The 24,306-nt window shown below is 39.2% G+C and overlaps 1 protein-coding gene across 1 annotated transcript; it reads left to right on the top strand.

Annotated features, from left to right (window-relative positions):
• Window positions 1-1,001: 1,001 nt before the first annotated feature.
• LOC102227163 (lysophosphatidic acid receptor 2-like) lies at window positions 1,002-23,685 on the top strand. Its single transcript, XM_014469289.2, has 5 exons — window positions 1,002-1,474; window positions 11,772-12,219; window positions 15,051-15,545; window positions 16,583-16,827; window positions 22,784-23,685. The coding sequence occupies exons 2-5, from the start codon at window positions 11,964-11,966 to the stop codon at window positions 22,886-22,888; spliced, it is 1,101 nt and encodes a 366-aa protein (XP_014324775.1). The 5' UTR covers window positions 1,002-1,474; window positions 11,772-11,963; the 3' UTR covers window positions 22,889-23,685.
• Window positions 23,686-24,306: the final 621 nt, after the last annotated feature.

Raw genomic sequence — 24,306 nt, 5'->3', positions numbered from 1 at the left:
AGTTAATAAATAGCTGATTTTTCCTCAATTCTCATATTGTTTCGGAACAGTCCGTGCTTCCTAGAGCAGGGATGCAATACGTTGATCTCGGCAAAACGTTTGTAACTTTATTAAAGAACAGCAAAAAACAAAAAAAAAATCAGCAAAACGTGTTCAAATGAATGACCCAACAAAAATAATAAAATCAGTAATTATGATTTCAACAAGGTGTTGCACAATTCTGTGCATTTCAGTTCCATTACCTAAATAATAAAAAAGGCAACTTTTTTTTTTTACTAGGAGAGCAGGAGTTTAAAATTAGCTCATCAAACACAGCTGTGTTCATGAGAGCGCTTATTAATAATTGCAACATAAATATCAAGCCTCATATTGTAACGGACTGAATGTTATGTTTTTAATCTTATCGCTACTGTATATATTATAGTATAGTTTTGTTATAGTATATATACACCCTCAAGAATGTAAAACTACTTTCACCCCTGCTAAAGAGCCACATTGATTCTTTAGTCATGAGATTCTCTTAGTCTTGAAATGTTCTTCAGGTGATAGAAGACTGACTTTGAGGTTGTCTTTATGTGTCTTTGGATGTTAAGGTCTGAGTCCACCACTGCGCCTAGATTTCAGGCCTGTTTGCTAGTTTCTAACTGTAATGACTAAAGCCTCATGTTGACGTGTTTACGGTTGAAACATCAGTGTAGCGTTTTGTCCTTGGTTTTTTCTGGATTTTTCATTTTATGCCATATAGAGAGGTAAAGCAAGCAGGCTGTTTGTGAAATATGTGTGGGCTGCGTATGCCCTGCTTGTTCAAATGGATCACAAATAACTCCGCTACGACATTCCTCTGCTTCCTTGGCCGACCATTATCACTCATAATCCACCTCCCACTTTCATCCTTAAATTCCTCGCTTTCCCTCCTCACGTCGCTCACTCCTCGGCGCGCCTCTGATTGGCTCGTCCATCCCGTCGTCACTCAACAAGGGGAGGAGTGGGGGGCAGCGGCAGGCGGATATGGAGCTCTCAGATTGGCAGAGGCAGCGCAGAGCTACAGGTACCGCTCCCTTGTGAAAGTGAACCGGGCTGACAGAGAGCAGCAGCAGCGGCAGCGCAGGAGAGTGCCGCACCCTTTCTGCTCCTCCTCAGCGGATGACTGTGCGCAGGTTGCACGCGCTGAAAACTCCCGGAAGCAGCAGGAAAGTTGAGGTGACGCTGACCGCTTTAAAGTTTTTTTTTTTCTCAGAAGAAGAAACGGAGCGGCAGTGTAGAAACCTCCCACACAGCAGTTTCTGTTGACTTTCGAGCCACTTCTTTTTCTTTTTCTTCTTCTTCTTTTTGTTTGTCTCAGTGCTCAAGAGGCGTTCAGAGTCCTCAGGTGATCTGAAATGTAGGTACAGCCTGACCTACATTAGAGTTGAACAACTCCACGAAATTTGAACTGGATGTACCTGCGGGACAAGTTCATAGTTGCAAGGAAAAGGTGAGTTAATACTACTTTTTAAACAAAAAAAGATTATTATTATTATTATTATTATTTTCTCGTCCGAAAATTAAATTGTGTGGAGAAACCTTAAAGTGGGGTTGAATAATGCGCACGCGTGCAGTTTAATGGTGTTTGAAGGTCGATGTGCTGAACCGAGTCTGGATTTCATTACAACCTGAACGTCTTAACTTTCTGTCTGTTTAAGCCGCAGCAGCCAATTCATCGTATTTCACCCCCCAAAAAAAACAAAAACAAAAAAAAAAAGAAACGCGTTATCTCTTGAGATAAGACGTTTCATTTTTGTTTCTTCCTTTTCCCGGATGAGTCTTGCACATTCCGCCAAAAGACAACACAGCGAGCACACAACTGGTTGAGAAAGACGGGGGATCTGTGCACTGTAAAAACTGTTATTAAGGTTATTAAACGAATCTGCTTAATCTGCTTAAATTAAGCAAATTTAGCTCAGACATTTTGCATAATTATCATGATGATTCTTGCAGGATTAGCTAATTTCGTTTAATAATAAATCCTGACTAAACGTTTTGATTAGAATCTATGATGATTGAATCAGCCAGTAGCCATTATCTTACATTGTTAGAGAATTGTAAGGCTGAGCTTAGTGGCCTATCAATAAAACTCTTCAAGCTTAAAATAGCATCTCGATGCAAAACATGTTGCTGAAGCACAACATAAAATTAAAAGTTATTAGCTAGTAAAATCCTGATAGGTGAATCTCTACTTGTATGAATTGATCCTGGTTTTGGGAACCTCCTGATGGGTCTTATTTGCTAATCTCAAGACATTTCCTTTCAGAAGATTATAGAAAAAAAAATCAGCTGTAAATCACACGTTTTCATAGCTGATTCTTTTCTTTAAAAAATTCCCAAGTGGGTAAATACTAAAACTCTCTCCCATAGCAACTCTTTCTACCTGAAATAAATTGACTTTGTATGTACAAACTCTGCGACGGCTTGAAATGTCAAAGTTTGCAAAAATAACCGACGCACCAAATCTGCACCTCTCCCTACATTCAAACCTAAAAGAAAACAAAAAAGTGAACTCTTTCTTCTTAGGAATAGCCACATAAAATTTATTGCATAAGATCCTTGTACCTCGTTTTTATGTAACGTGGCCTTGTGTCTTGCTAACGAGCTAAATCTGATGGATTACCCGCTGTGGCAGGAGAAGTCACTTACTCCTTTGTTTGCATTGTTGCATAATTAAACAGACGAAACCGAGCCTGGATTTCCAGTTATGTCAGCTTTCTGCAAGAGGGAATAGTCCCAGAGAGATGCCAGACCCCCCGGTGAGGATGAGCAGAGTCCGAGCCATACTGAGGAGTCTCAGAGAGAGCCGGCTGTCTCTGGCGCCGCATTTGCCTTGCTTCTCCTCTGCTGTTGGAGACAGGAGGAGGGAGAACATACCTGGGTGTGGCTCCTCACTTTAATGACCGGTTTGCATTCGAACTGGTGTTTACTGACCCCAGCTGGTTCATTCACACACAAATGCAGGCACGTGATCCGCAGACAAACCCCACAGCCACGCAACTCCTCGGAGCCGCATAAGTGACACGGTGGACGCGGCGCGGCCATAAAACGTGAAGCTCGGACATGAATGGTTCGAGCTTGAGGTGCAGGAAGATGTTTCATTACTGGCAAAAAAAAAAAAAAAGGTTATATGTGAACAAACGTTTGCATATTCACAGATTCTGAGTGTTCAAACCACAGCAAAGTGGGGGAAGAGTAAGTAAGTGACAGGAAACGATGAGGGTGTCTGAAGTCGGGGGTTGTGAGGTATTTGCTATGTGACCCTTGTTTGTTTCTTCTTCTCCTCTGAACTTCCCCATTCCTAATGCGTGGGGTTTTTGTACCAGCGTTCTGTGGAGAATAAAGGTAGCTTTCATGTGTAGCTGATAGGTGTTGAGTTAACAATGCTGTTGTTTGTTTGCCCTCCATGTTGACTCTCTTTAGGTGCTGTGGGATTTCTCAGCACACCCCGAGGACTTATCATTGATTTTAAAATGTCAATTTAATAGACTGAATAAAGCCTTTTCCTCAATTCTGCTCCATTTATCTGTTTCATTTTAGAATATCCATAGTTATGACTGTGTTATGTTGTGACTAGACTTTTGTTGAGGTGCATGTTTGTTTTTGTCTTTTTTTTTTCTTTTGTTGAGGCAGAGTTTAATTTTATGGTTAATTTTATGGTTGTCACACAATAACATCCCTTTGCCTAATTGTGAAACTGTTTAGATTTGGCTGATATTTTTTATTTAGAGATAATTAGTTTGGTTTTCTGCATGGCAGATAGCTTTATTTGTAAATTAGGGGACAGTAATGGACAATATCTATATCTGTGGATTCTATAGAGAAGTGCAATTTCTAGTTCTGGGAATTTTGAATGGATTCAAAGCATTCAAAATCATTTTTAAAATTTGTTTAAGTTGTAAGTCTTTGCCTTTTTGTGAGTATATCGTCCATCACATTATACATTCACTCGTTCTGACAATGTTAGCTTACCTTAGTTTAGCTGCTAAGCTAACGTAAAACGGGTTATTAAAGTTTCAGAATTTAATGCACAAACCTATTTTGTTTAAATATATACAAAAATAGTGTGGAATTTGATACAGTATGGAACGCTATAAAGCTGTTTTAGATAAATGAACTAGTTATTTACACTCTTTTCCTCCTGTCAGTCACATAACTTGGACTGGTTTCTGATTCAAAAATGATTTCCTAATTGAAAATGGTTTCTTAATTGTGACCATAAAAATCTGAATCGAATGGCTGGACACTAAAAGATTCACATCCCTCATGTCTGGTGTTGAGACCATCAGAAATTTGTGTCAGATTAATAATCCCTTGTGTTTGCGAATCTTTGATTAGTCTATAAAAACTACAAACCTTTGACAAAGATTTAATTTGGCCTTTACTTTTTTTCTCTCATTTAAGTGTTTTCCATGTAATATATTTTAAGATGAGACAAATATAACTTTACCACATATACCAAAACTGTTTTTGAACAACAAACTCATGCAGCCACGTGTGGAAAAAGTATCGACCCCCTTGTTAAATCATCAACTAGCTAGCTTGATTCATTTGCTTCAGTTCCACTTCGCTAAACCTCACTTAGCTTCCTTGTTATCTTGCCGCCTGAGTGAAACGCTCGTCATCTAACTTGGTGTTTTCTTTTTAAACAGAGTTTCATTTTTCTGTTCTTCCTCTGAGTTTGATTCAAAATACTTGATTGATCCCAAACATAGCTAACTCTGAGTCTTCCTCAGTGACGGCATGCACATTGAAAACATTTGTTGTTGTCTTCATGAACTGGCAGTGAGTTGCATGGTGCATTCATGGATCTGATAAAGGTTAGATTTTTGAGGGGTTTTTTTTTAAGAACTTATTTCTCCGTGTGTTTGTACTGTATGACACAGATTATATCACTTACCTCAGCAGCAGCGCACAGACTGACTGATAATACTGAAAAATGCCACACACTGACCTAGTTTATCAGCCATTTGCTACATTGGCCTTCCTCTTGTTTTTAGCTGGTTCCTAGTGGGCCTGTCTCACCATGACATTCTTTTGGGCCAACAACTTTGAGTAAAAATGGTCATTTCTGAAAATGAGTGAATCGTTTCAAAGCACTCTGTATTCTTTCTTCTGCCTTTGATATGTTTCTTGATATTTCAAGGTTTTGAACTGACATCTGCTACAATAAAAGGGAGTGACTGCAGCTGTGTTCCCATTACAAATGAACTTTGTTCATATACCTCTAATGTCAGGAAAACTCAAGTAAGAAGCGCAATTAAAATCACACATGAATAAGGTTGTTTACGCGATAAGTCATTAAAAATGTTTGCCGTTATCCTCCTACCACTTCCTTTCTTTGTCTTTTCCGCTAGTAGTAACATCCGGTGACTGGTGATGCAAAACAAAGCGTCTCTATTTCAGTTTTGCGAAATACGCTAATAAAAACCACTTCATCCTGGCATTAAAACTTTCGAAATTGCCGTGTTCCCATTAAGCAAATTTATTTTTGTAAGTCCAATTTGCGAAATTTGGAAACGCAGCTAGAAACAGACTTGTTACAAAAACATTCTTGATTCACAAACTAAAAACCATAAACCTCAAAGACTTAAATACTTAAATGAACTTTTCTTTCTCTGAATGTTGCATTTTTCTCTATACGCTTTTGTATTTCTATAGCAGTTGTGCATATTGTGCTGCTGATTAACGTTTGACTGGTTGTGTGCTACCTTGTTTACCCTCAATGTTGACTCTTTTGACCGTACCAGCTAGGCATATGGCATGTAGCTAATGTAGGTAATGTGGATTTTCAGTGTCATGCAGATAGGGGCGGTTCTGAGCCTAACAGACTTGACAGGCAACAGGTGCTCTTCTTCTACACATCGAAAAGACTGAAAACAATCTGAAAAAACAAAAATACAGTTGGAGCAGAACCGTTCAAGGACTGTCTCTTTGGTTGCCAGATTTTTTTTAAAACGAAAGGGAAATAGAGAAAGGACTTTTTTTTCCCCCCAAAGATTTTGGTGGCAAAGTACAGGCACATGGAGAGAAAAAAAATTCAATAAAAATTCAAATCAAAACAACGTGACCTTATGTTAATTTGTTTCTCTTGCTGTTACATTGTTGAATTGATTAAAGCATAATAAAAAGCTTTAATTTGTTACGTCCAAAATTTAAATATGAGCCTCTAGCTTTGATTTTGGATTTGTAAATCCAGCTCTGGGAGGAGTACACGCAGCCATGAAACTCAAGAATGAAATATTCCTCTTAGTATAGTTATTGAGTTTAAAATGTTAATATTATGACAACGCTTGGAAAGAGAGTTGTCTTTAGAGTTGTCTCTTTCCAAGAGACAACTCTAAAGTTTTCTGCACAACTGAGCCGTCACACCAAGCAAGGAGAGAGCGTTAACCAGAAAAGCAGCCAGAAGGCCAGTGGGTACTTTGAGGGAGTCTCAGAAATCCACAGTTCTGGTGTCGGGGACAGGACATGCATTAGTCATGTATTCCACTATTCTGGCCTTTTATGGAGGAGAAGCAAGAAGAAAGTCATTGTTTAAGAGGATGGAAAAAAGGATATGAGAAGTCCTGTTTGAAGTTTGCTGCAATTCAATGGACCACAAACATGGGGAAATAGGGTGTCGACACCACAGCTGAACTTTGCTGCTTACATTTAAATCTAATACTGTGTGTTAATTCATACCATGAGGCACTCTGAAAACACAACACTCTCACTGAAACACAGTGGTGGCACTATCATGCTGTGAGATCTCCAGTCAACATTTTCCATTTGCAGACGCTCTCTGTCTCAGTCACATCTGGCTGAGCTTCACATTGGTCTGTCTTTTATGAGCTCGATGGATTTCAGTTGTGGTTTTAACAGTCTGTCGCAATAAACCATAAATTAGTCATGATAAATTAGAACGTGCTTCATCTTTTCCGCTCCGATTCTGTTTTTTTTTATGGGCAATTTTGATTGGAGACTTAATAATCGATTTCAGTTGTGTAAAGGTTTTTGTTTTTGGTTGTTGTTTTTATTTTGTATATTTAAAATGTCTTCCAGTTGCAGTGTGGAGTGTTCTGTACAAAATTAGAGTTTTAGTCTTTGAGAAGAGGAACTTGCATTACTATGCCATCAACAATAGTATTGTTTATCGCACATGTAACATGAACGGGTTAAGAGGCTGTAAGCAGCTCAGTAAACCTCATGCAACATCTTTCTATTAATATACTTTTTTAAAATAAGTGCATCAATATAAATAAATTTAATAATGACTCTTCTCTTTAATCTGGCTTGACCTCCAGCTAATAATAATGTAACCGATAATGTAATAATACTCTGGGTGTTTGCACTGCAAATCAATTTAACTTGCTGTGCTTGTTTTTATGAAACATAACGTCTTCAACTTGAACTGTTTAGCTTTTTTTATATATATTTTTTACGTAAATGAAATTCAGCTTCCTCTCTTATGTTCTCACACTTATTCTCTGACAGTAAAGATAGACTTTATGATTCATGCTTTCCTGTGTTTGGCGTCACTTCTGCTAAATTAAGAGCTAGGGTTGTTCTATTTACCACACTATCACGCTAAGTGGAGTCCCCTACACTATCTGGTCTAGAAGGTCACAGTGAACTTTGAGAGCCAAAATATGTTCTAGCATCAGGACCGTGTGTGTGTGTGTACCATGCATATAGTAAATTGTGGGGACTGTTTTCCTGACATATATTACGTTGTGGGGACCGAGTTCACAATGCTGTTTTTGGGTTAGGTTAGGATTATGGTGAGAACTGAGTTTTGTTTAGGGTTAGATGTGTAAGGGAAAGAGTTGGGCTGTAGAAATGAATGGAAGTCAATGGAAAGTCCCCACAAAGATAGCGTGACAAACACGTGTGTGTGGGTGAAAGTTGCTCTGTGTTGGAAGAATGTAATTAATCAATGAAAAATGTTTTGTCTTTCCTCATTTTATGAGCCCTTCTCATGTCGTCCGCTTTATAATTTAAGTTAGATGGTTAAGGCTGAAAGCTAAGGATCAGCATTGCCTTAGGTTACAGAAACAAAGAAAATGTATCTAGCATGAGCTGAACTAACATTATGTTGTTGTAGTAAGAGAGATGTGAGTTTGATCCGTTATTTCAGATCTGATGCATCTTTATCGTCGCTAAAGTTGTGAATGTCGGTTATATAAGAGCAGCTTGGAAGACAGCGCTCTGGTTGGTGCTTTCACTTCCGGCTGCTGCTGCTGCAGACTTTTACAGTCATTCTGCAGTCATGCTTTTGTTTCGCTGAAATACTCTGATTTAGTAATAATCTGATTAGGAAAACGTCTAATTTGTCTTTCGTTCACCTTTATGGTATTGTCTGTCCCCTGAGTGCTTGGTGGACAGACCGCAAATCCATGAAAGCAGCAGAAAATTGTCCAGTTGTTGCCACTGTCAGAATTCAGTAGTTAAAAACCTGCTGTCTGCGTATTTTTCTGATGGGAGTGGAACAACAAAATCAATAATCTTCGGGAAATTGTGTGAAATGGCAGATTCAGATAGTTCCCAAAAAGGAAGATGGCTAGTCTATGAGAAATCACGAGGTTAAAAGTGTGGCTGAGATGATGTGTTGGCCCATTTACTATCTGAATTACATGAAGAGATGATAAAAGAAGCCTTCAACATTCAAGGGCTAGAGGATCTGAAGGACAACAAACATGGATATTAAAGTCTCAATATTTTAGAAAGTAACCATAGGTAGAAATAAAAAGCTAAAAACTGATGTATGAAATCCTTATTATATTTAAAAGGACACCAAACAACTGCACATGGTACGGGGGACGAGTAAGTTCAATAACAAACATCTGCAGCTCAAAAGAAGAATAAGACTAAACTCTACACCTAAAGTTGTCTCCAACAACCGTAGTGATGTCACGACGTGCCAGTCACAGAGTTGAAAAAGAAACATCCAGGAAACGCTGTTGTCACCCAGTTTCATCCAAGGTCCAATGAGTTGGAACAAAAAATAATAATTTAAAGCAAAAGATCTGATTGTTAACACCATAGAGATACAGCCCTGTTTAGACTCTGGAAAAAGACAACCAAGTGGACAAAGGTTATCCAGTACGCAGCCGCTGTCTACAAATCTTTGTGTGCCGATGGTAGGGAGGTGATGACAAACGTCATAATGAGTAAATCGCCGAAGTGAGAAGAATCCGAGTCAGAGGACGACGCCATTCTGGGGATGTGTACCCCAGATTGTTCGTAGACATCTTCTACATCTACAAACAATCTGGGGTAAATTGGTCTGTATTGTAAATTCGTCCCACTTCACACAGAGAAAGTTCAGGAAAGTGCTGCCTCTTCTTGGCATTGACTTCCTCCTGCAGGTTTCTGCGAGAGATTATTGGCATTTCTGCTCAAACTGGCTACCTCAGATCAGAAAGCTATAGCAATGCATTTCCTGAAACATGCATAGCTTTATCTTTTGTTTTCTAAACATATTGAATCAACAGCGCAAGAGTAAAGATTTTAAGGGTTTCTGCAGGTTTGGTAGGTTCAGTTTAAGACCTCAAACCATGATGAAGGAGCTTGTTCTCTCCAAGGTGTGGCCGCATGATATATGGAGAATATATTCTCAGCATGTGCAATACTCGTACCGCAAACAATTGTTTGGAGCGCTATAGTTGTTGGCTAACATATGCCAACTGCTACGGCCTTGCATTTTTCATGCTAATGTAATATTGAGCCAGATAGACAGTGGAAGAAGCCTGCATCGCTACTCAGACCAGATATGATGAAGCTTTTTCCTTTCACCAGCTACAGCATGCCTAGCTGTTCTGTGGCACCAAGGAATGCGCTGATCTTATCTAGTAATTGTACTGCATCCAGATTTCATTGCACCTTTTGCTTTTGTTTTTAAATTGCTAAAGCCAAGTACTCACCTTTTCTTCTGTGTTGCTGCTGTTTGCAGCAGATTGAACACAGAGCACATGGTCTGAATCTCTGAAACAAAGTACCAGGACCAACAGAAATCAGGTTGTTTTCCACTTATCTGACCATCACATATACTTAGTTAATGATGTATAATTTTCTGTGGATCCGCTTCTGTGTCCTGCGATGCAGAGGTGGATAAGGACCACTGATTCTGATTTCTGAGAAAAAAAAGAGTCTAAATTCTTTTTTATTTTTATTTTTATTTTTTTAGTGACTTCAACATTTTTTTTAAAATGTTGAAGTTATTTCGCTCCTAAGACAGCTTTCATGTTATATGCATTTTTTTGGTAATATTTCATTTTCATCCCACCCTTTTAGTCTCCTCATTTCTTTCTGTTTTTGATTTGACGCTTCTTTCCACATACCCTTGGTGAAGGAAGCTGATCACTAAAGATTCCTCCCTGCGAGTGTGTGTGTGGGTGTGTGTGTGTGGGGGGGTGTGTTTGTAATACCTTGTGGGGACCATTTTCCTGGCACTATGTTATGGGGACCCATTGCTCCTTGTGGGGACCGAAGCCTGATCCCCACAAAGGGAAACACTGTTTTTGGGTCAGGGGTTAAATTTAGGACTAAGGTGTGAATTGAGTTTTGGTTAGGGTTAGGTATGTAATGGTTAGGGTTAGGGTAAGGGTAAGGTTTAGGCTGTAGAAATGAATGTAAGTCAATGGAAAGTCCCCATAAAGATAGCCACACAAACGTGTGTGTGCGTGTGTGTATACTGCATGCTGGTTCTGGATGTTTGGATTGAGATGGAGTTACATAGTTGGATTGCGTAATTGCGAGGCGTGTCTCAGGATGCTTGGAGCTGCTCCGCTGTTCCCACTGCCAAGCGGGCTGAACTTGGATCTGAGGTCGCTGCTTTGGGTGTCATGGGAGTTTGGAAAGTAATGTCAGACGATGTTCGTGACTCTAAATGCAAGTTTACCGTAAACAGAAGATTACAGCTGGTTCCGGGTCTCAAAGTGAAGATGGAGTTCTGCTCGGAACCGTGGTCTGTTCCCTGAATCGCATCCGTGAAGTTTAGTCTGTGTTTGTCTTGTTTCTGTTAGGCTTGCGCTCGAATTAGATTATCTCACTGTGAAAAACGTTGTCTAAGATGGAACATGGTATTTGTGCAAAAAATGTCAAAGTTGTATCCCATGATCAAATTTATTTTTGAAGAGATAAGCAACAATTATATCTGCTGCTTCAAAAATAAACTCAAGTGTGACAAAAGGTGGAAAACACTTTTTCTCACCACTGTGTTTCACAGTTAATATTAGTTAGTAATTTAAATCATAAAATAATTGACTCAGAATATTATAATCTAAAAGATTTACTAGATGAGCTTATCAGGCAAACTGCTAAATCACAATGAAACTTCTCCATTATTTACCCATCATAGTCGATGTCTTTTGTAATGTACTTTTGACATTACAAGCTTTGATAACAACACATTTCCATTTGTTTGTGGATTGGAAACATTTAGTAAAAGAGTATGTTTTCCTCTGGTAAAACAAAAAACTCTGTTCATGTTAGAATAGAATTCAACTTTATTGTCATTGCACATGTCACAAGTACAAAGCAACAAAATGCAGTTGAGGATTTTATCATTTTTGACCTTTGCTTATACTTTAATGCACTAGGAGGCCAGCATTTCTGTGGTACCCGCTATAAAGACATTAAAGATCCAATTCTACTGATTTGACTTCTATTTTAGAGTCAGTGTACTAAATACACTATTGCTAAAGTTTGTTTTATAATTAATGCTTATGGTTGTCTCTCTAATCTGGTATTTTTTTTCTTTGCAGACTTCCCTGATGTTGTTGGAAACGCCTTAATAGGTGACGGCTTGGGACTTTGGATCTTTTTAGTCGGCCTTCCAACTCATGGCAAGCCGACCTCCAACCTGCCGAAGAACACAGCTGTAAACGTCGCCACAATCTTTGGGCTCTATTGCCCATCGACTAAACGTCCATCTGTTTCAAGTCTTCTCTGACGCCATGTCCGGCACAAATTCCAGCGTCACTGTATGCTACTATAATCAAACTGTGGAATTTTTTTACAATAACGCCAATAAGAAGATTTCTCCATCCTGGCGCAAACGGGACTATGCGGTCGTCTCTTTGGGACTGCTTGTTTGCTTCATAGTTATCCTTTCAAACCTTTTGGTCATATCGGCCATTTTCAAAAACCGCCGCTTTCACTTCCCCATCTACTACCTGCTGGGTAATCTGGCTGTTTCAGACTTGTTTTCAGGTAATGTCATTTTAGTTGTTCTCTCATATGATTTTATTGGAATTACTAGTTATTGTGAATTTTATGCAAGCCCAGGTGAAATGCATTGAATTTAAGAAAATGTCTGCTTTTCCTAAAATACTGCACTCTTAATTTCGTAATTAATCTTCCATAATTGACTTCTTTATAATCACACCTTAACAGATTATTAATGCTGGAGGTAATTTATAAATTGTTGGGCAAAACGCCACTGATCTTTCTATTTGTATATCTCATCAAAGAAACTTTTCACAAAATAACACGTGGCGTCATCAGAACTAAAAAACGAGTCAGATTGTAACATGTATTATTGGGACAGTATAGTAAAAATTATATTTATATAGTTAATATTTATGAATGTATATCATAAATATTTTTCTTTAAATTTCATCTGATGGAAATGGAAAGAAAATTTACATTTTAAATGTTTCAAACATTTCAAATTGCTTAGACATTTTAAACAAACACTTCAAATTGTTTAAATGTTTGAAACAAAGTTTAAAAATGTGTCATGTTTTTCCTAACTATTATAGGCACACTTTAATTTTGAAATTAAAAGGCAAATTAAAACAATATTTAAGTTTTTTTCAGAATAGTAAATCACTGCATTTAAGTGCATTAAGGCGAACTAAATGCAAAAAATTAAAAAAATGTATTAATGGGTATGAGACAGCCAAAGGTTGCCAGGCATTCAGCTATGGATGCCATGCTGACATCAGATGTCAATATTTGACAAAATGTCCACTTAAAACCAAAAAAATTGTGGCAAATTTTATTCCACAAAATGGTAAAGTTTCTACCATTTTGTGTGGTATGGTAAGGTTTGTGGTATGCTCCTGAAGCATTTCACTTCAGGAGGAATTGAAGTGAAATGCTTGATTTCAGTGTTTTGTGAAATGGAGGAGACTGGGGTAAGATGAGCCATTTTTTATATTTACTTCACTGCCACCGTAGTTTGTTAGCTGACTTGTACATCTGCCTATATTTCAGAATGCTGTGCATCTCTTCAATCAGTCGGAACGAGTGTAAACATAACTGTTTAGATAATACTGCATTTCCAAAAAGAGTTGGCTGATGACTCGACGTACACCATCCATGTTTTCAAGTGTGTTTGGGAAGTGAACGTTAACATTTAGAGGGAAAAAAAGCACTAGAACTGAATCCTTGTTTTGGAATCATAGTTTACCCCAAACCTACCATTTCTACTTTATTTGGGCCCACACTTAAAATGCTACACATGAGCTACGGTACCCCATGTTCTCTCTCATACATGGTACAATTGATATGTAAAACTTATGTCTAACCACTTTAACCATGATGTTCTTACCGCCACACATATAATTAAATGATCCATTATCTAGTCACATAATCAATGGGTTTTTTTTAGAAATCATTTCCTAGAAGCAAGGGAAGGCTCAACTTACCTCAGGCTCTCCTACCCTGTAGTGTAAATCCTCTTCTCCACTAGAGCAACTTTACATTTACTCAGTAACATTTACTTAAGTAAATGAATGCTAGAGTGCCTGCAAAAAGCACTTACCCTATTTGATAACATTGCATGGTTTTGTCTGTGAATCATTTTTTGGCAAAATATTTGCAAAAGCAACAAAAGGGCAAAACATTTAAGGTGGTGAATTGGTTTTATAGACACTGTATGTTCACTAACTTTTGTAAGGCTGACTGTGGTGAATTTGTTCTCTGGTAAAAAAAAGAAAAGACGTTAGTAGATCTATACATGCTTGTTCCTGCATGACCTAGGTCACTGACCTAGCCACTAGTGACATAACTTATCTCTAAAATTCATTTAAATGTTTATCTCTGGTTCAGTGAAAAGGATCCAACACTACTGGGTAAAGCTACAACGTATCCAGGCAGAGCTGATACCTGCTGAACCAGTTGGGAATTTGCCTCAGAGCCATTTTGTTGTCGTTAACGTATGCCACACCAGGGACACAGGAGTGTCTGGATGGTGTCACATCTGCAATGATAAATTTGAATATATCTGCTTTTGAATGGAGCTATGAAAACACTTGAATGTTTCATTTCTCAATTATTTAATCGCCACTACTTTTTCAGGACACACAATTCTAGATTCAACAACATACTGATTTAAAAAAAAATGCTATTTAGGGGCACTGTACAGGAAAAAGTGAACAGTTTTAACCCAGTTTAAATAAACACAGTCCTATTCAACGCTGTTTTGCAGTGTGCTTCAAACCTAATAATCCCCTTAGTAAAGGTATCTACATGGGTTTGCAAGAGTATTCCAACCCATTCTCACTCCCTACTCGTCATATATTGACGCAGGGGAAGGTCCGTCGGCATCACATGTTGACGCGTGCGGTACCCCTTTCGCGTCAATATGTGACGTGAGGGGTTTTACCCTATGCCTTACCGTAATTTTTGCCCTAAACCTAACCAAATTGTCGGGTTTTGAAAGTTCGGCAGTGGTTACGAGAACCTTTCGTGTCAATAATCCACGTAAAACATGTGACCTACCCAAGTCGTCACATATTGACGCAAAGGAAGTCAAGGAAGTACCCTTGACTAAACTTAGTCAAATGCAGTGTTGGTTTGTCAATTAGTAAGGAACCCTGTTTCCTTTTAAATTCAAAGATATTTGAATATACAGTAGATATAAGATATTTCTGAAAGATATTTGAAAGTCTTACCTTGAAGAAATGGGGGAAAAACAATTCCACTAACTGGTGCATACTTTTTCAGACCAGGGGAAGGGAAAACAACCTTCGTCTTCAAAAGTGATAACCATTTTTGGGTTGTGATTAGTAATTTCTTGCAAATTTTCTCCTCAGGCGTTGCCTACCTCCACTTGATGTTTCACACTGGCCCTTGGACCATGAAGCTATCTCAGTACCAGTGGTTTCTTCGCCAAGGGCTAATCGACACCAGCCTCACGGCCTCCGTCCTCAATCTTCTTGCTATTGCCATGGAGCGACACCAGACCATCTTCAACATGCAGCTGCACAGCGAGATGAGCACGCGGCGGGTTTTCATCATCATATTTTTCATCTGGATGGTGTCGATTATTATGGGCCTTTTTCCCACCATGGGATGGAACTGTCTGTGTGACCTGAAGAGGTGCTCCACTATGGCGCCGCTCTACAGTCGCAGTTTCCTGGTGTTCTGGGCGCTTATCAACTTGATTACTTTCTCCATAATGGTGGCCATCTACACCCGGATCTTCTTTTATGTGAGGCACAAGAGCAGGCAGATGTCTGAGCACACAACCCCGACCAGACACAGAGAGACCGTTCTCGGCTTGATGAAGACCGTTTCAATGATCCTAGGTAAGTCAGAAACGCATGTTAAATGTCTTCAAGATGAACTCCAAATTGTGTAAAATTATCTTTGAAATAGTGATTTATTTCATCCAATTACTTGGTTTCCTTGGATATACTGTACATAAGTATTAAATAAAACCAGTTACTTGGTTTGAGAGGCAACTGCTCCTTCTGAGAACTGAAAATAGTTGCACTGCTTTGTAAATGCCTTTACATGTCTGTGCTTGTCAGGGCAATCCTTGCTTCCCCAACATCCCTGCATTCACTCCTTTCCTCTCACTCAGCTCTTGTTTTTTTGTTGCCTTTCCCTTATTTATTTATTTTTTCCAAATTTTCCCTGCCTCCTTTGCCGCTCCTCAAGAGCCACTGAATTCATTGAATTCCTTAAATTTTTTTAAAAAGTGTTACAAGCCTTTGTCCTGTCACTCAGCAGCCGACTGACCTGTAAACTCTCGAGCGCGACCGGGCCAGGACCTGCAAGCATAATTCCAGTTCTGTTTTCAAAAGAGGCTTGGATGACAATCCTGGGCAAGCCTCGGCTTGTAGTCCACGCCATGCATATGTGTACTTTCAACTTTGAATAATTTGCATTTAAAGTTGACTTAATTGGTGTCTTAAACCTGCAGTAGGAGAGGGAAATTTTAGCTTAAACTTAGAGGATAGAACCAGGTGACTGTGACCACTGGGGGTTTGTTTGGCTTTCTAAAGAATGCATGATATGTTTAGTGTCCCAGTGCTTACTACCACATTCTTTTACCATTTCTGTCCAGAGTTTGCATATATTAGTGCTCAGTGTGCCGCATGTGTGCACATTCCTGAGATCCCTAATCAAGTATTATGATAATAAAACCTGATCGTACAGACTAAACCCATTCCACAAGCCAGCATGTTCTGCGTCTCTCGGCCTGTTGGTCCGCTGTGAGTCCGTCAGGGAATTTCTAAATCACACCGTCGCCTAGCAACGTCTTCACCTTCTCGTTAGCGTAACTTTTGTCGATTTTTAAGTTGAGGATCTTCTAACATCTTTGATTTCTCCTCAACAGGCCTCTTCGTGCTCTGCTGGACCCCGGGCCTCGTTCTGCTGATGCTCGACGGTCTCTATTGTGAAACATGTAACGTGCTGAACTACGAGAAGTACTTCCTGGTGCTGGCCGAGTGCAATTCTTTCGTCGACCCCATCGTCTACTGCTTCAGGGACAAAGACATGAGGAAAACCTTCAAGGAGCTGCTGTGCTGCTTGTGCCGCCGGGGCAAGGGCCCGTCTGATAATGACTTTACCACCCTCGAGGTAATGTCTGAAACCAACGAAGATGACAACACCAATCACACACAGAAAAACTATTCACAATAAAGACTGCTTTTGTTTTCAAGTCAGACACCTTAGCCGAGCGCTGCTAGTAACCTTTGGGCAGTTTGATTGTGTCTTAGCCCATTTTACTGGAAAATCTAAACACTAAAGTAGAAATGTCCAAGTACAGCTGGAGTACAAGCAAACAAATCTCGCAGGAATAATAATCTAAGTACTTTTATATTTTGGATTTGGGGCAATAGAATGTAGTCCTGACTTACAATAACCCAACCAAACTGAAATAACCTGTTAATTTGAACAATAAGAAGCAGATGCTAATGTTAGCATTGTTAGCAACTAACCAAATTTTAGTTCTAGCAAATTTGTGTTTTATTGTTTGTTTAGAAGGGAGTTTGTAGAAGGTATCTGGTCTGAATAGCCATCCAATATAAACGGTAATTTGCAGTTATGATTAAATTCTAAACAGGCTGATTTTTATGTAACGCTTTGCTAGTCGCACTGACCACTGAAATGGTTTTTCATGCTAGCTTTCACTCATTTACACATTCATACACCAATAATCATCACATTGCAAGAATACATGCTAAAACACGCACAACCCCAAATTATGTCGGAAGATGACGTTTCTGTCTTTGCTGGAAACTTCATGTTTTTGGCAACATTGGGTTTATCAATTAACTTTGATTTTTTTGTAAATTAAGCAGTCTTCTGTCATTGCTTTTGCATCCGTAGGTAGTCTGTAGATTAAGTTAGGCTTATTTTCTTCTAATTTTAGTTCAGTTGTAGTGTGTATGCTTTAATTGAATCTTTGTAGAGTTGATTTTTGATCTTTGATTTGCTTTACTTTTTGTTTACCACATTTAATCTAAGATTTTCATTTCAAATTTTGGCTTTAAATATACATCCTAATTGCATTCAAATAATGTTTAATCAATGGGTAACCAATGACTTATGAGCTCTTACCTTTTTCTTTTTTTTAAAAAAAAACTGTGGATATTTATAACAGACATTTTAAAGATGTGGACTCTGATTTAAATTTAGGACATAAAGGGTTAGACATCTTGAAATTAATCTGAAAACTTTATTTGCTATGTATTTTCTTTATAAAATTACACATTAATGCAATGAATTGTTCATTTTTAACATTTTCTTCTTTTCTTTTGAAACATCTTCGTCCACTTCTTTAGAGGTTGTTGCAGAGAGTTAGCTGGCGGCAAACTCTTTAATTCCAGGTTGGGTTTTTTTTATGTTTAATCAAATAGCTGGTGTAAGCGTGCGGGATTTGGTCTTTCTCTGGTCACGTTAGTTCACTTGGACATAACTGACGTCATTTCCTTTTTCCATATCAGCTAAACCAGTTGTCCCCAGTCCCCAACCTTTTTATCACCGCGGGCCGGTCAAGACTTGGCTATTTTACTGCTGGTTTCCCTAACTGGGAGCGAGAACCCAACCTGTTGAATGTTGAATGTGACAGGTAGCCAATCAGAAAACGCGGTGACGTAATAAGCACGGAGGGGAATCCCAAACGGCTGACATGGCGCAACCGAGAGTCTGGTGGACATCGGAGATGATATGTGGAAACTATCATGTGCTTTTACAGTTTGTTTTTTTTTACAGTATGTTTATACAGTTAAAACTGTTAACTATGAAAAACATAACTCGGCTCCAAATCATAGTGCAGCAAATAGAGCAGCTGATCCTTCCACCTTTTCTTTTTGTTACGTCTTTTATCGCTTAAAATGAGCCACAAACTATCACTGCTGCTTCTACATCGTCATCCGTGTTTGATTATTCTAAATTCACGTTTGGTATGTTGGGGGTTTTATTTGATTTTCTTCTGGAATCGGGATGTTCTGAGTGGAATCGGTTCTGTGGTGTGTTGCTCCTGCCGTGTGGCTGGAGACACGAACCGACTGAACCTGTTGGACTTTTATCGGCCGATAATCTTTAAACCGTGCCGCGTGAACCAGACCTAAAACTCACAAGCTCTTCTCTCATCCCTAACGCTCTCTGACTCTGGTCGCTATGGTAACGTTTACATATCCCTTCAAAATAAGATACAGTAGCACCACAAAAACGAACTTTTACTTTCGTGAAAATCTTAACTCATGATAACAACCAATGGGAGCCCTGAGTTTATTTCTCTGCAACCAGACGGTCCATCTGGGAGAGATGAGAGACAATGACACCCGAAGTGTTGCTTATGCACAGGGTGCTTGGTCTCTATGTGGTGAAGCAGTTTGAAGCTTCATTCCCTCATTAACATCCGGTCACCATATCATGCAGAGCTTGGAATGTGGGAATCACCTACCGGGATAAATCCATTCTCCTGTCTCTTCTCTGGGCCTTTTCCCTTTGTAAAGAAACTTTCCAAAGAATCTGATCCGTTTCTGACTCATTTTGCTGCTTGTGGCTCAATGTTGGCGCAAGACGTAACCGAGAGTTAAAGGATTTTCAAAATAAAAGATCCTCCAGACTCAAATAATACATAAAATGGAAATATTTAATTATTTCTTGCATGGCCTGGTACCAATTGGTCCGCGGACCAGGGGATTGGGGACCACTGAGCTAAACCACAAGAAATAGTTTTTGTCTAGAGGCATAAAATATTGCAATGATTATGTTTCAGTCGCAAATTCTTTGATAAAATTGCGTGAAGCGGTTTTGACAGTGGGAACATGAACCCTCCCGTGAGAAGGAGACTGGTGTTTCTGTTCTTTCTGTTCTAAGCGAACAAAGACACAGCCTGAAGGCTTTTCACTTTTAGCATAACTCTACACCTGTCGCCTCGCGTTTAGCCTCGTTGTTGTGATCCGTTCATCCTCTCCATGCACGATCCGGTCCACTGGCCTCGGCTCCATTTTGTTCAGCCGTTTGCTTGGCTTGCGAAGCGTCCGAGCCCCTCGGCCTTTCTGTAAAGTGCGTGTCGAGTTCTTGCATCTTTGTTGACTTTTGTCGATGCTCCTTATGATGAGCAGGAGAGCATGAACCAATGACAGACTGTATGGCTTAACAGGAAAACGATTATTACGCTTACCTGTCATCTGCTGAACAGTTGATATGCATCGGTAAGTAAAACAGGTTTCGCTCTGGAAGCTTCTAACAGCGTTTCCGTATCCTGACTTCATTTAGTATGCCTCATTAATACTTGAAAGTAAGGTTGTATTGATTTTTTTAAGGCTGATTTAGTAACGCCATTCAGATTTTAACAAATACTTTTTTTTTTTTTGTTGCCTAAATAGTCATTAAATGTACCAACAAAGTGTCTAAGATGGCTGCGGTGGGGTTCCTGTTCACCGCGAACATGCAGACGTCACCTTGTTTATTTTCGGATAAGATCGGCAATAAGATCTTGGAATCTCATGGAACCGTTTACATTCATTACTGCTATGATTTTTAATGACTTATTTCATAAACAAGCTTATTCATAGGAGATTTTTCCTTTATTTCTTATTAAATGGAACGGCGAAGTTGTGGTGTTTCTTTAATATTTTTTTTAAATTAGCAGAATATAGACACACATTTGTAATGGAATCGCAGCTATTTTGATTTTCTTTGAACTTATTTTTTACGCGGAATGTCCCCCATCCACATTTCCATCACACCTGCAGGCGCGCTTCCTGCATCATGTCTGCATGTCAGAGTGCTGCGCTCCAGGGATTTTACCATCTAGGTGATCTTCTGTACATCCAGCACATTCTACTGTAGATATTCAGTTACTCTGCAAGTACCGACTGGCCTCAGCAATCCACTGTCAGGATTAGTCATACGTCCTCGTAGCAATATTTCCATCCGCACCTCTTGCGGTTCACGTCGACCTAATTCAATAAACATGTTTTCTCTCGGCAGAAAAAAGTCCGGAGGTACTTTGACTAGACCTTTTAAGGGCTTTACTGCTTTGTGCTCAAACCAAGGCTCCTTTTTTTATTATTATTATTTGCTAAACTCTCCCAAATTCCTGGAAGCATTCCGCTGCCTCATGCTAATGTCATTTAGTTGATCGTCACCACAACATTTCTGCCTCATCAGTGCAGTGTTTATGAGTCTGTGTGTCTGCGTGTGTTCTTTTGTTGCAGTGTCTTAACTTGATCCAGATGTTTACGGGGTTTTATACCAGGTCACGCTTCTTGCCACACATCCTCTGACTTGTTACTCCGGCACGTGCGTTGTAAACATGCCCTCGCGCAACACGAGCAGGAAAATGCAGTCGCACGAATCTCGTCCGTGTTCACGTCGACGTGTTGACGTGAGGGCGCCAGGAGAATGTTTTCTGTGTTGTTGTTTTTTTTTTGTGTGTGTGTTGTTGTTGTTCAATGTCCAGATCAAAAAGTGGAGGCTGGACAAAGACGAATATCTCTCGTCCTCCGTTCTGCTTTTGTTGGCAAGATCTGCACTCCCTTGTGCAATTAAAAGAAAACTGTAATTCATTTATGACAACCACGTTTGTATAGCCGCACAAAGTCATTGTCTACACTTCAGTTAAGTCATTAACACACACATATATATACTTTTTTTTAATATAGATATTTTAGTGATGGTGTTGGGATTTCATTTTATATTCATATTATTTTTGTAAAAACATTACAACTATTGAAAATAAATGTCCAACATGGCTACATGTGTGTTTTTATTTCGTTGTCCGCCTGCTTTGTTTGGTTAGGACGTCTTTTGTTACATATATCAATATCTCACACTGAGATATTTAACTTTCATTTTAAGATGGTTCACATGTCCGCTGTGAATCATGGTAGTGGCAGCATCATGCGGACGCCTGGCTGGGACGGACCCTAAGACACACGCCTCCAGAACTCCATTTGAAACCTCTAGATTAAATTATGTCCGTGCTTTTCAAATGGCCCAGTCCAAGTCCAGATCCAAAGCGTTGAGAATCTGCGGTGAAACTTTTACGTTTGTTTCAACGATGCTCTCCTGCCACTCTGACTGAGTTTGACAGGTTTTGTGAAAAAAAGGAATTGCCAAATTTCTTTCAGTGTCTTCATGTGCTAAACTGGTAAAAAAAAAAAAATAAATAAATCCCTCCTCCAAAACAAAGAAAAAAAAGTTGTAGCTGTAAGTCCAGCAGCAGATGATTCAGCATGGAGGGGGAAGTGTGTTGAATTCAAACGTATGACAATGATTTGAAGTTTTTATTGGTAAAGCAAATGAAGACAAATTCCATCTCGCTTTCCTTCCACGTCGCAGTTTGGTTTTACGTTGGTCTGTCACATAAAATCAGCATAAAATGAACCAAAACTTCTGGTTGGTACATTTTAACATTTGAACGTCTTTCTTTCGTTTTTCTTTCTTTTTTTTTTTTAATGACATGCTGCAGCAAAGAAACACACAATAACTTTATTATCTGATAAACACTGAGGACAACAAAATAACTTTAAAATGTCTGTAATCTCTTATTGAGCCCATGTTCACCCAGTCTTAACTACTTTGGGTTTTGTTCTCGTTTCAGTCAAATTTGGTTCTGAATCCAGATGCGGTTGGATTAGTTCTAATATGTATGATTACACTAATATTAAAACGGTCCAGATTTTAAAAAAAAATCAACCTCTTAATTTAGTGTTGGATCATAAATAGTGATAACTGTCATAAACTAAAGATTTATTTATTTATTGCTCTTTGGCGCCCCCTTGTGACATAGCACCCTGAACAGACTGTATTTTAAAAGAAAGCGCCACTCTAGCAGTTGTGTTTGTTTGGTTGGTTGGGTTGGGGTGTTTTATTTCATGTCTTTCTCTTCTTGGGTTCTTTGCCTCTTTTTGCTGGTTTGGACTTGACTAACTCCCTCTCCATTGTTTTTCTTTCTTTTTCTCTCCATTCCACTTCCACTCACCCTTCTGCAAACAACCTGTTATTTCTCCTCCTTCTTGTTCTTCTTCTTCTTCTTCTTCCCATCTTCGCCTCTCCTGCTGTCTGCCTGCAGGAGTCGAGGCTTCGTACCATCCGGAAGGCGACGAAGACCAACGGGACGCCGCTCATGAACCACGTGTCGGAGGATCACGCCGCCGCCTCAGACGGCTTCCACTGACACGACCTGAAACGCTCCCTTGACGGCATCTACCGATGTTCGAATGCTTCAAAAGACGATGGCGCGCCTCTGACCAGCAGGCGGACATGAAATCCGAGCGATTTCAATCCTCCTTTTAATAGACTTGAACTGTCTCTGAATGCGAGCTGCACTCCGGTTTTAGAAGCACTCCACAAATCAGCAGCAAGAACAGCATGATGGCGTGCAGAAGAAGTGAAAGGACTGTTACCAAGGTGGCCATTTTGAAACAGACCAATGCAATGTAAGCCCTGCCACACTGTGCTTATGTGCGCGCAAAAGCTGCTACATCAACTCATCAACCTCTCTTCCTGTAGATTAGAAACATAATTGCTAAAGCGAACAACGGTAGCTTAAAAAACGCTCCGAATTACGCTTTGTGGGACATTTAATACTTACCATCTCACCTTGATTTCATAAGAATCCAGATTATAAATAGCTAGTTTATGAAAAACTTTTTTTCCCCTCCATCGTTTCCCGCTTTTTCTACAAAAAGGCAGCTAAATGTTTGCGACGTAGCTTAGAGATGATGATGATGATGATGTCTGTTTGCACCAGAGATTATTTTATAAAGCAAGCCATTAACTGTAAATAGTTAACGTTGTAACTTATCACTGTTTTTTTGTGCCGTCTTGAATCCGTCTCGTTGTTGGTTGTTAATCTGACATTGAGCTGGCAGAGGAAGGACTTGCTGACACCTTTTCCTTTTTACTGTTTTTATTTTAGAGTTAAGAACTAGATTTTTTTTTTTTTAATGGTTTATTGTTTTTATTTGGGAGATTTCATCAGTTAGAATCAGAATCAGATTTTAGGAGCTACATTTTTTATTTTGTTTTAACTATTTTATTTATCCCAGTCCAGCTCTTTGCAACAGTATCCACACCCTTTGAATTTTCTCACATTTTGTCACCTTACAAACACAAACTTCAATATGTTTTACTGGGGATTTTATGTGACGCATCACCACAAAGTACTGCAAAATGAAAATATGTAAAAAAAAGTAAAGTACATGATTTCATGGAGATTTCATGGAGCATGTTAGCTGCCTACGGATTTCTTCTTGCATCTGTTCAATAAAGGCCTAAATGTAACTAATTGTGTGAGTTTTGAAGGGAAGTGGTTATGTTTGATTTTTTGGGGGGTTCAGATGAATGCCACACATCTCGTATTTCACTTCCCCTTTTCACATAATGTGACTTTCTGTTGGATTCTCACACACAATCCCAGTAAAATGTATACTTTGTGGGTTTTATGTGGGAAACGTTCAACGCCTGTGGATACTGTTGCAGTGTTTTTGAGTTTTAAAATGTTTTTACACATCAGGCTGGCTCACGCACAGAGAGCCTCTGTGCGTTTTTCTTTTTCTAACAATTACCGCTGCAAGTTTTGTGTTGCACAGT

Source organism: Xiphophorus maculatus, chromosome 5 (assembly GCF_002775205.1).
Source record: "Xiphophorus maculatus strain JP 163 A chromosome 5, X_maculatus-5.0-male, whole genome shotgun sequence".
Classification (NCBI taxonomy): Eukaryota; Metazoa; Chordata; class Actinopteri; order Cyprinodontiformes; family Poeciliidae; genus Xiphophorus; species Xiphophorus maculatus.
This window is presented reverse-complemented; position numbering and strand designations above follow the sequence as displayed.